Genomic DNA, 12,039 nt, shown 5'->3' on the forward strand with positions numbered 1-12,039 from the left:
CAACCTTTGACAGTGGGTAATTTAATTTTCGCTATGAAATTTCGAAAAATATTACTGAATTTTAATTATTACAGTGTAAATTTTAAAATAGTTTAATGTCTTAATGTTACTTGATTAAAGTATTCTTCTATGATGCATTTTTTTAATTAACTGTAATGTTACTCACAGATTCTTAGAATATTCTGTTTTCACACATGTTAACATGGTATAATTATATCGATAATTAAACAATTAAATACATCTAATGAAGAAAGAACTACAATTAATATGAGCTAGAAGGAAAGTCAAAAATCGTAATTTGTTAAAATTTCTTTTCTAATTTGCTAACTTAAAGTTACATTTATAATATTTGATTTTACACTAAAATCATTCATTTTTGCTGTACTCTTAACAGTTGAATTGAATGTTAAATCGACCAATAGCTTCTACCCATCCACATTTCTCTGTCCTATAGATTACGTTTGTATGAAACATCAACAAAGAAACTGCTGTTTACTCATTCGTAATTGGAGTTTGATAAAAAAAAAAAAATTGAAATCTCCGTTCATATTTCGTTTTACTTTTAAATGGGAAAATTACATGAGGGATTGGGAATTTTTAAGTGTTAATTATTAAAAGTTTACAAGAACAAAGTATGTTTAGTATTTTTATCGCGGAATAGAAACGATTTAAAAATTATATAAATTTTGTTTCTTAATGTATGTAGAGTCGATAAAATAAATACCAGTAATCCATTCTACTACATTCTTCCTTAATAAATTTCTGGCTTGCCTCTAACTTTGCAATCATATCTATTTTCAGATATGTATCATACGTATGTTTTCTTTAAGTTACCAAAGCCATTATTCATTTACATGTTCTAAATTAAGGCTGGATCCAAGTTAGTGCGTATAGTTCTGCACATAAACATTTCTTTGTCGCGAAAAAGATTTATTTATATATATATATAAATATATATATATATATATATATATATATATATATATATATATATATATATATATATATATATATTAAGGCCGGGAAATTTTTACTTAGCACCCTAGAGTACAATCCATTTTCATTTTCACTCCACCTTATATATATATGCGTATGTATGTGTGTGATCGAATAGCGATTGTAAAATTCGTCTAAAAAATTTTCTGGATTATTTAATTTTGTCAATCTCCATATTGTTAATTTCAATTTCGGTAAGGAACTGTAATTTGTTTATGCAGTATGGTTTTGATGTAGATTTTTATCTGCGAGATTGCACGCTTGATGGTCTGAGGTTTCATATGTTTACAAACTGAACTAATGTATATTAGAAGAAAAAAAACTAAGCAACCGGTTTTCATAGATAAAGGACAATAATTTGTAAAAGGAAAAAAACAAAAGAAACTTAATAAGTTTTTATTATAGATTTACTCAATTCAGTTTCTTTTGCTCTTTTTCTGTCTTTTTTCTTCTTTTTATCAACACAGATAAAGGAAACGATTGCAATGTTAATAAATAAATCGGGATTATATTTTGTTTTTGTTAAATCTATTTGACAATGTGCTCTTCTGTAAGACATTAGATTTTATATTATTCCGAGAATAACTTTATTTTCATCTGCTTCGGGGAAATGTCATTTTTGATTACCCACATGCCAAGCCTCAAAAATATGAATAAACTGTATAGTATTAATTGTTGCCGATATTCTGTTTACTCTGAATTTCAGATTTTACATGTGAATTATTGTTGGATGCTTAATATTGTTGTTTCCACCTTACCGACTGTGACGGAAATAAAATAACTTATGCTAATAAGAGGCTTTAGCAAGTTTTGAACTCGTGGTGTTTTTAGTCTTTACTTCGTATCTGCGGTGCCTCGTTTATTTATATTTAGATTTGGTTTTTATTTACATTAGGTTTTAATTATTAGACATTAAATGTCGGGGTGAAAATCAGAATCCCAGGAAACTGATAATGGATTGTGTCGACAACTTCATCAATAGAAGAGTAGAAGGATTCAGTTAATTGAATTGGTGTTATCAGTGAATACCCTAACATTTTGGGTCTTTGCCTCTCATCTGAAAGTGGGGAAGAGAGAGAAAGTAGTGTTGTTGCCTGCACTGTCCGCTCTTCACGACAATTGAATTAATCGAAATCTACTCTCCTGTTGTTAGGGAAACAGAATTTAATGTGGTAGTGAGTTATAAAGAAAATCAGTGCTTTTCGGTGAGATTAAACCTGATCGCCACTGAATCTGCATTGGTACGGGAGACAGAAATGATAACAATAGAAGGAACAGATGCTTTTGAATACTAATAGTAAACACACACCCACTCACTCTTTATCTTATATTGGCAAGTGATGTTTAAAGTATTGATCAGCTGTATGCCAGCAGGCCTACAAGTATGTACTGCCAATTGAATATTTGGTGATGAATCATGAACTTATGGGGCCTAATTTCACAGCAATAATAAATACATGCAGATATGACTATTTAGTCGAAACCGATCAAATAGATAACTTTATTCACTTATTTCACTCCTTCATCTGGTGTAATACTGATACTTATTTTATAAATTCACAACAGGATTAATAAGCTGAAGAATTAACTATAACAGAATTTCAATAGATATCATTAAACAAACCATTGATAGGCGTAGGAGTGGCTGTGTGGTAAGTAGCTTGCTTACGAACCACATGGTTCCGGGTTCAGTCCCACTGCGTTGCACCTTGGGCAAGTGTCTTCTACTATAACCTCGAGCAAACCAAAGCCTTGTGAGTGGATTTGGTAGACGGAAACTGAAAGAAGCCCGTCGTATATATATATATATGTGTGTGTGTGTGTTTGTCCCCCCCAACATCGCATGACAACCGATGCTGGTGTGTTTACGTCCCCGTAACTTAGCGGTTCGGCAAAAGAGACCGATAGAATAAGTACTAGACTTACAAAGAATAAGTCATGGGGTCGATTTGCTCGACTAAAGGCGGTGCTCCAGCATAGCCACAGTCAAATGACTGAAACAAGTAAAAGAGTAAGGTATTTAGAAAGTCAATTGTGACACTGGGATCGATGCCTGACCCTTTAGAACCTTATTTAGTTTCATTAAACCTTTTTGCAATCCTTCCTTGTCTTTAGTGACACTAACTCTTAAGACAGTCGCTGGAATGTTTATTCAAGCTGTGCTGCTAATAAACTGCTATTCTCTTATTTTGTCGTTTATAAGTTGCCTTTTGCTGTTTTTCAATTGTGAACTGTTTTTCTCATGTTACCTATTTTACTAATTGGTCTGAACGAATCAGTTGAGTGTCTTTAAGACCAATGACAGGAGACAAGCATTACTTAGCACATGAGGACAAGATTCTGCCTGCCAACTTGACTAACTGTGACATAAACATATTACTCTATCCTTTAACTATATGTAGTATTTGTTTTATAAACTTACAATTTCATCTTGTTTTCATACAGTCTATTTGGTAAAATAGCTATTACAATATAAACAGACAATTTAATGGTCTGCATCTCCTAGATTTTACACAATGTTATCAGTTCTGTATTCTTCCAACATTAGTGTACAGTGACGAATGTTGATGCATTAATCCATTTTAATGTGCCCATAGTTTAATTAAAGCATTTCATAATTTTATGTGAAGAAACTCTTAACTAAAACATGCTTATACACTCAACATTAAACTTAACAATCTGCAAAAATTTCTCACACTTCATGCTTGGCTGGTGTGCAGTAAGTGCCTTAGTTAAGCAGTCAAGTTTGTCTGGTAGTAAGAGACAACCTCCATCTAAACTTATTTTTGTTTCAACCACACCTCCATCTTCCATCATTGCTATCATCTTATTATGCACATGAGCAATATTTACTTCACAAAACTACATTCTCAAAAACTTTTTCACCTGTTTTCTACTAAATAGCAATCACAAAAGTTCATACTAAACATTAACTCTATAAAAATTACCAGAGAATCCTTATTCTTCAGTTTGATGGATCCTGGAAATCTTCTGATTAAACTGTAAAAACATTCTCCAAAATTTTAATCAAAAAGCTAAATTTTATTTCACTTTGTTTTGTTTGGATTTTTATTCCTTGAGGTACTAGAAAGCAAATTTGCTTCTGAGATAACTTCAGAACCGTTATCATACCAGACAAAATGCTTAGCAGCATTTTGTTCATCTTTAAATCCTGAGTTTAAATTCTGCTGAGGTCAACTTTGCCTTTCCTTCTTTCATGAGTCAGTGAAATAAGTACCAGTTTTATACTGTTACACCCTGGGGTCTATATAATCAACTAGTCCCCCCACCACCACCACCAATTTCAGACCTTGGGCTTATAATAGAAAGGATTATTGTGATATGGTGGGTATCGGAATTAGCAATAGTCTGATCAAAATGTCTTGTAGCATTCAGTTGTATCATTACACTTTGAATTCACATTCAACTTTAACACATAAAGCACAACGGGCCGTGAGCATGGCCCAGATAGATGCATTTAATTTATGGGCATTTGTTGGGGTCTGATATCACTCAAATGCTCCAGTACCCCCCAGAATGAAAGAAGACTAATAGTTCAACTAATGACTTTTCAGGTGATGTAAAACTTGCCACCATTATATACTAAGAAGATATTTTAACTATTTTTTTGTTTTTTATGTGTGCACGGCAGTCTCATTTTCATAAAATGTGCTCAGCAGACCATGCTATGTAAGTGCAAATTCCAGTGCTTTATGGGTTAACTTTCATCTTTCCTGAACCAATAAAATAAGTTTCCTATAGACTGCTTGTATCTTTTAGAAGAGTATGAAGGCAGCAAGCTGGCAGAAAGGTTAGCACACCAGGCGAAATGCTTAGCGGTATTTCGTCTGCCGTTACGTTCTGAGTTCAAATTCCGCCGAGGTCGACTTTGCCTTTCATCCTTTCGGGGTCGATAAATTAAGTACCAGTTACACACTGGGGTTGATCTAATTGGCATAATCCCTTTGTCTGTCCTTGCTTGTCCCCTCTATGTTTAGCTCCTTGTGGGCAATAAAGAAATAAGAAGAGTATGAACATCAAAATCACATTTTCCTTCTCTTATGAACCTGATGCCTTTCTCATCATCACATTATCGTTTAATGTTCACTTTCCATGCTGGCATGGGTTGGACGGTTTGACTGGGGACTGGCGAGCCAGATGGCTGCACCAGGCTCCAATCTGATCTGGCAGAGTTTCTACAGCTGGATGTTCTTCCTAACACCAACCACTCCGAGAGTACTGGGTGCTTTTATGTGCCACCAGCATAAGGGCTAGTCAGGCAGTACTGGCAATGGCCATGCTCAAATGGTGTTTTTTATGTGTCACCTACACAGGAACCAGTCCAGCAGCACTGGCAACGACCTGTAAGAAATTATATTTAATTCTTAAAACTATCGAGTTTGTTTATTACTCTGAAGAACATAGGATACATGTTCCTATGAATTTGAAAGGTTTAGGATTTTGTCAGTGAAGATAATATTTAAAGACAAATACTGTGATAATAGGTTTAGTTTTTCAATTGAAGAACTCTTTTAAAATAACTTAAAAGCACTCTCTCAACTCCTGCCACAAGTCTATGGTTTTGTTCAATTAGCCAATTTCAGTTCAAAACTATCTTTGTTTATGTCAATTGCAGCATGTTCCACTGTAGACATTTAGTTGATTAGCTAGTAACAACTATACAACTGAATCTCACTCATTATAAAAGTTCCAGACTATTGTTTACCATGAATAGAAATCAGGTTTGTTATGATGCCATTTTGGCCAAGGTAAGTGAGTTTTGTCTGTTAATAAGTTGATTACAATGATTTGCTTTGAATACTCCTGGCTTTCAATGAAAATTCTATTATAATTATACAATGCTTGTATTTCCTTTGCTGTAATTAACAAAAGAGGTTTGCGTATCATGTGATTTGGGATGTTATTTATTTTTTTTTGTATTTTTTAACCAATACACTTGAGGTTTTTGTGTGTTATATTTTTAATCTTTTCTGCGCATTGGGTTTTGGTTAAAAAAAAGTGAGGATAAATACATTACTTGCAAAGAATTCTCAAACCAGTTTTTCCAAGCAATTTTTTTTCTTTTTTCCAGTGATTGGCATTGCATGAGCTTGATAAAACAAAATTAGATTTGCTCTATATGTTAAAAATTTATCTCACTTCAGGGTCAGTTGATTTTTGTTTGCTTTGGACTCTATCATAAAAACTAGCTAACAGGAGTCTATTATTTCCAGCAAGCCATCCTCAACAGTCTTTGGTCTGCAGTTCATGACTGTTCCTGTTTATAATTATTATCCTAATGCATCTAATTATTCTTAGAAGTTTTGCTTCACTGCGGTTTTACAAGAAATTATATTCCATCTATTGTGTCGTATTTGTTTTTGTTAATGCCTCCACCAGTAATAAATTTGCAGAAAATATAACCCATTATACAGTTATTACAGCACTTTGCCATTAACACTGCCAAGTCAAGGCTGCATCAAAGAAGACATTCATGATAGAAGCAAGCATTCTGTTTTGGGTGACATGCCTGATATTAGTACCTAGAATTTTCACCATCTCCTGTTTTTTGAGTGCCTTTTCCAGTTTATTTAGACCAGTTTATTCCTACCAATAGTGACCTGTAGATTTTTACATTGGGCATAGGTCATATTCTCACCAATGTAAGAGAGTTTGCATAGTGTTTCCTTCTTTAACTTAAGAAAAAAAAGAGGCAGGAAATCCTTCATTCATCATAGACAAATGATTCTTTTTAACCTGAGGTTGAACAGCAACCATGAACCTTGTCCTCTCAGGATCCCCTGAAACCACTATATTAATTGTCCTGAACTTCAGTATATGTAGCCATGTATTGGCAGGAAGTCATGGAAAATTCCATTGATTGTACAAATGAAGCTGTAATATGTTTGGATGGAATTCAAGTCAAGTTATCTGATATGTTGTGGCCTATTTCTCATTACTGAACTTACACAGTTTCAATTCTAAACCCCACTACAAGCTCCCTGGATTTTTTCACTTCATTCCTTATTCTGACTACAATGCTTTTTTTAAAAGCCAACTCTATTCAGATGTGGCAGCATACTACAATGAAGTAAAATGATCTTTACTGTTTTGTATCGATAACTTGTGGCCATCATGACATTAAGATTGTGTACTGAATAATTTAAGATCCTTAAATCACATTCTATTGATAATATATAATCTGGCTTATGTCAATCAACAATTATTTGTTGTGGCCACAAATACCTTGCTTTTTTTCTCACACATTTTACTTGTTTCAGTCATTAGACTGTGGCCATACTGGGGCACCATCTTCATGAATTGTAGTCAAATGAATCAACCCCAGTACTTATTTCTTTTTAAGCCTGGTACTTATTTTATCAGTCTCTTTTGTCAAACTACCAAGTTAAAAGGACATGAACACACACACACACATATATACTGGGTGTATATATACACCCTTCAATTTCCATCTACCAAGTCCACTCACAAGGCTTTGGTCAGCCCAAGGCTGTAGAAGACACTTGCCCAAGATACCACTGTGTGACACCTTGGGTAAGTGTCTCTTTATATATGGTTCTAGGTTCAGTGGAACTAAACCTAGAACTATGTGGTTGAGAGTCACACTTGCATCACACACTTAAACTTTTATATTTTCTATGTTCTTGAGCATTTGATGGATTTGTAAATGAAAGCTTTTTTTTTTTGCTCTTTTAACTAGATTATTGGAATGGATGTTAGCTGTTCTCAAATTAATTTACAATGTTAAATATGTGTAGTTGATGCATCTGTTACACTGTAAAGCATGTAGCTTTACTACTTATAGCGTAAGTCTACAAGTGAGCCTCTACACATTTGCTTAATATGCTAGGAATAATAACCAGATCTCCCTCAAATGATACCTACCATCTTAAAGGGAAAATGAATGTAGATCTAGATATACAAAATAGATGGGATGGTTACAATTGAAACACCTTAAACCTAGTGTTGAAAAACAACTTCATTTAGCTGTGAAGTAGTTTCCACTCCCCCTCACTTGAGTGGCTACTGTTAGAATGGCATTCTGAAGGAAAGAGTTAGAAATTTTACTGATTGTAAATGACCAAATATACAAGTACACAAAAATGTTGTCTTCAAAATAGCTTTTAAAACTCATTACAAACCTTATTTGCTCTTCCAAACTTGCTATCTGCATTCCTCATATGGATCTCTGTGTTGCACCTCTTCCTGTGTTTCTTTCTCACTAATATGTATGTGCATGCACACATATATATTTGTGTATGTGCATGTACATATACATGTCTATGTGAGTATGTCATATGTGGACGTTATGAACGCAGGAGGTTTTATGTCTATGTATTGTGAGAATATGGTTGCATGTATTTTTTATCCTTTATATTTATTCCCTAACTTCCCTTTTATTCTAACGGTTCTTTCATATTCTACAACTGGATGACCGTCCTGTTACCAAACCTCCACCTGTTTCCAAACCTGAAGACTAGAAACAAACAGTATATACATCTCTCTCTCTCTCTCTCATGGCACTCTGTCAGTTACACCGAGGGTTCTAGTAGGAACAGCCTACTCATGAAATTAACGTGGAAGTAGCTGAGAATTCCACAGGCACATGTACCCTTCACATAATTCACAGGGGAGAATCAACTTGACAGAATGTGACGGGGCTGGCTCTTTAAAGTATGGGTACAACTCATTTTTGCCATCTGAATGGACTGGAGCAATGTGAAATAAAGTGTTTTGCTCAAGGGCACAACATGCCATCAGGAATTAACCTATGAGTCATTCCTTTTTTTTTTTTTTTTTTTAGTAATGTATGATTTGAGAAAGACTTGATTGCTGTTTCTCATAAAACAACCAAATGTGTATGATTTTGGTTCATACAGTCATACTTTTATTGATTTTTTTTTTCAATGTTTTTATTTCCAGCAAAAGAAAGTATACCGTTTCGTGAAGACTAATGTAAAATGTGAAAACAATTTTGAGCATAACAAAGTAAGTTCATGTTTATTCTCTCTCTCTCTCTCTCTCTCTCTCTATATATATATATATATATATATATATATATATATATTGTATTGTGATTGACATTGTTACAACTCTTAAGTATTGAAATGGAACTTATGAAGCATTTGAGGTAAAAGAAAATACTTAAAGTTTGCATATCCATACAAGATCATTAGCATTGTAATAATTTTACATTTGTTTTTCCATTATAGCATGGGTTGGTTAGGTCTTCCAGCTCAGCATTTACTACTTGCAGTATGTTATCATCTCCTTTGTGAGGTTCAACCCCCAGGGATCAACTTTCACTATTTGCTATTTGTCTCCATGTTTTTTTTTCATATTTGGTACTTCTTTACACAACTCATCCCCCATACACATCACATGCCTATGCCAGTGCAGTCTCATTGCTCGCACCCTCCTTCTTATTTCTTTTATTCTTTTTTTTTTCTCGACACACTTGTGCTCTATCATTAATGCACAATAACCTTACACATCTAGCAGAGTATACTCACTTCATCTCTTTCCAATCTTCATATATCCCCTGTTATCAATGCCACTGTTTCACTCCCATGCAAAATTACACTTCATAGAAAAGCAGTAAGCAATTTGCTTTTCACTTAAAGAGAGAATCCCTTTTCTTGCCTAAGGTGTTGTGCAGTGAAATAAACTATGGTAGTAAAGCTAAACTTGTAGCCATAGTCATGCCAACACATTCACACACTCACCTATTTGTGCCTGTACAAACACACACCCTTCTTCAACATGGTCATAGTATATAGAATGTATTACTTGTAATTATCTTATAGAGATCAGAGCAATAAGATCCTGTTGGGATTTGAACTCAGAATGCAGAGAAAACCCAATGATTCTAAGAACACTAGATCTTGTGAAAGAAGTAGAGCAACTGAATCCTAAACAATTTTAGTATCTGTGAAATTCAACTGATTCTCCCACTTGGAAAATTTTATATAGTAAAAAGCAAATGTGATCCCCGTAGCACCTTACATAGGGTTATTACCAGGGTATGTCCTTTGTAATATACTGCAACAGAGCATTAATGTACCAGATAAAGGTCTCTTTGTTTTTGGTATTTGAGAAGCATCGTTCATTAAATTATATTAATATATTACTAGTATAATGAAGGCACATGGCTCAGTGGTTAGAGCGTCAGGTTCACAATCATGAGGTAGTAAGTTTGATTCCCGGATATGGTTGTGTGTTGTGTTCTTGAGGAAAGCACTTTATTTCACATTGCTCCAGTTCACTCAGCTGTAGAAATTAGTTGCAATGTTACTGGTGCCATACTGTATCGTCCTTTGCCTTTCTCTTGGATAACATCAGTGGCATGGAGAAGAGAGGTTGGTATGCATGGGTGACAGCTGGACTTCTATAAACAACCTTGCCTGGACTTGTACCTCAGAGAGTAACTTTCTAGGTGCAATTCCATGGTCTTTACTGTTTTTAGTACTAGTATATTGTAGTGAGGGAGGTTTTACACAGTTAACCCACTTACTAGAAAAAGTAGCTATATCTCCCTCGTATTGCACTCTACCATCTACTATATCAGATAATGTAGCCTGGAAAAAATAAATGATTATCAGAGATGAAATGCCTTTGCTTATAAGTCTGTTTGATTAGACTGATTTGGGGCTTAACACCAGAGAGATGAAAGAATAAAAAAAAAAAAAAAAGCACTTTCAGTCATTGCTTCTGCCAGCTCATCACCATTTTAATAGCAATAAAAGTGATGATGAAGATAACGTCAATCCAGGAAAAAAAGAAAGAAATTTATAAAAGAGTACGAGTTGTATATTTGCCATCTTGTTTGTAGGAAAGAGCTGACCAAATTCATTGTAAATTACAGAGGACGGTTGATTTTGTGAAAGAAGTTATGCAGCCATTGTTGTCTTCGGTCTATGTCATTCCACCAGTAAGTTGCTTTCCTAATTTCCTTTCCCTTAAAGTTTTCCTTGTGACAATAAAAATGTCTTAGTAATATTGATTCCTATTTTTTCAAAATGTAAAATTTTCTTGTTTGTTTTCCCAGTCATTATTGAACAGATGTTGATTCTTTTGTGTGTGAAATGAATGTAGATATATGTTTACTTTGAGCAACAAAACAAAATGAGAAATTTTCATGGTAGATAGACCATGGAACTCAGTTTTATTGCCGTTAGCATTAAGTAATCTCATTGGGTAGAGAATGTACAATCAATTAGCAACCTAAAGAGTAAACAATATCAAAAGGTTATATATATATATATATATAAAACCTTTACATACACATACATATGCTTGGTAGTTTGCTAAAAGTATTTATTTTGTAGTCAGGGGTTCAAATCTGGTTATATCAACCAATAGTCTAATTAGTATTAACTGAATAAAGTAAGTTTTAATAATTTTATTTACCAAGAATACTGTCTTAAACTTTCATTTATTATGGATTTTTTGTGGGTGGGTTTTGGTTTTTAATGAGAAATGTGGTCATTCTAGCTTTTAGGTAAGTATGACAAGTCTTTATCAAAGTTGTTTGGAAACCATTCCTCTAAACTTCCTTTTACTCTACCACCTCAATTATGTTTTCTTTCCAGACATAATAAGGATAAGCAAGAGCCATGAACACTACTCCTCTCTTTTGTACAGTGTAATAAAATTTGTACATTCATTTCTCAAAAAATTTAACCCTTCTTTCCCAACTCCTTCAATATATGTTATTCCAAAATGATTTTCATACTGTTTTCTTGGCAAGAAGTAAAATTTGGGAAAGCTATAATGCCACTGGAAGTTTATCTTAGAAATATAGAACTTTTCCTTTTAAATTCTCAGATTAACATCATTGCTTTCAAGTTCGTCTTCTGGAACATGACATTACTTATTTAAAGTATGTTTCCCAAATTGAGAATTATACCTTAGAAGTTTACTTCCAACAATGGTAATCTTTCTCAAATTGTTTAATGAGTCTATTTTATACTAGCTAATGCTTTTAACACCAAAACTCTTATTTTTGTCCATTTTCCCAAA

The 12,039-nt window shown here is 33.7% G+C and overlaps 1 protein-coding gene across 5 annotated transcripts in view; it reads left to right on the plus strand.

Annotated features, from left to right (window-relative positions):
- Positions 1–12,039, plus strand: part of LOC115212861 (inositol-pentakisphosphate 2-kinase) — a 68,626-nt gene that overhangs the window by 10,772 nt on the left and 45,815 nt on the right. For 4 of the 5 annotated variants that reach the window (XM_036503846.1, XM_036503845.1, XM_036503844.1 and 1 more), the window contains exons 3-4: positions 8,941–9,006; positions 10,850–10,948. In XM_036503846.1, coding sequence (XP_036359739.1) covers positions 8,941–9,006; positions 10,850–10,948 — 165 coding nt within the window. The remainder of the gene's footprint in view (positions 1–8,940; positions 9,007–10,849; positions 10,949–12,039) is intronic. The other variant, XM_029781649.2, reaches the window with a different exon arrangement.

Source organism: Octopus sinensis, linkage group LG6, assembly GCF_006345805.1.
Source record: "Octopus sinensis linkage group LG6, ASM634580v1, whole genome shotgun sequence".
Lineage (NCBI taxonomy): Eukaryota > Metazoa > Mollusca > Cephalopoda > Octopoda > Octopodidae > Octopus > Octopus sinensis.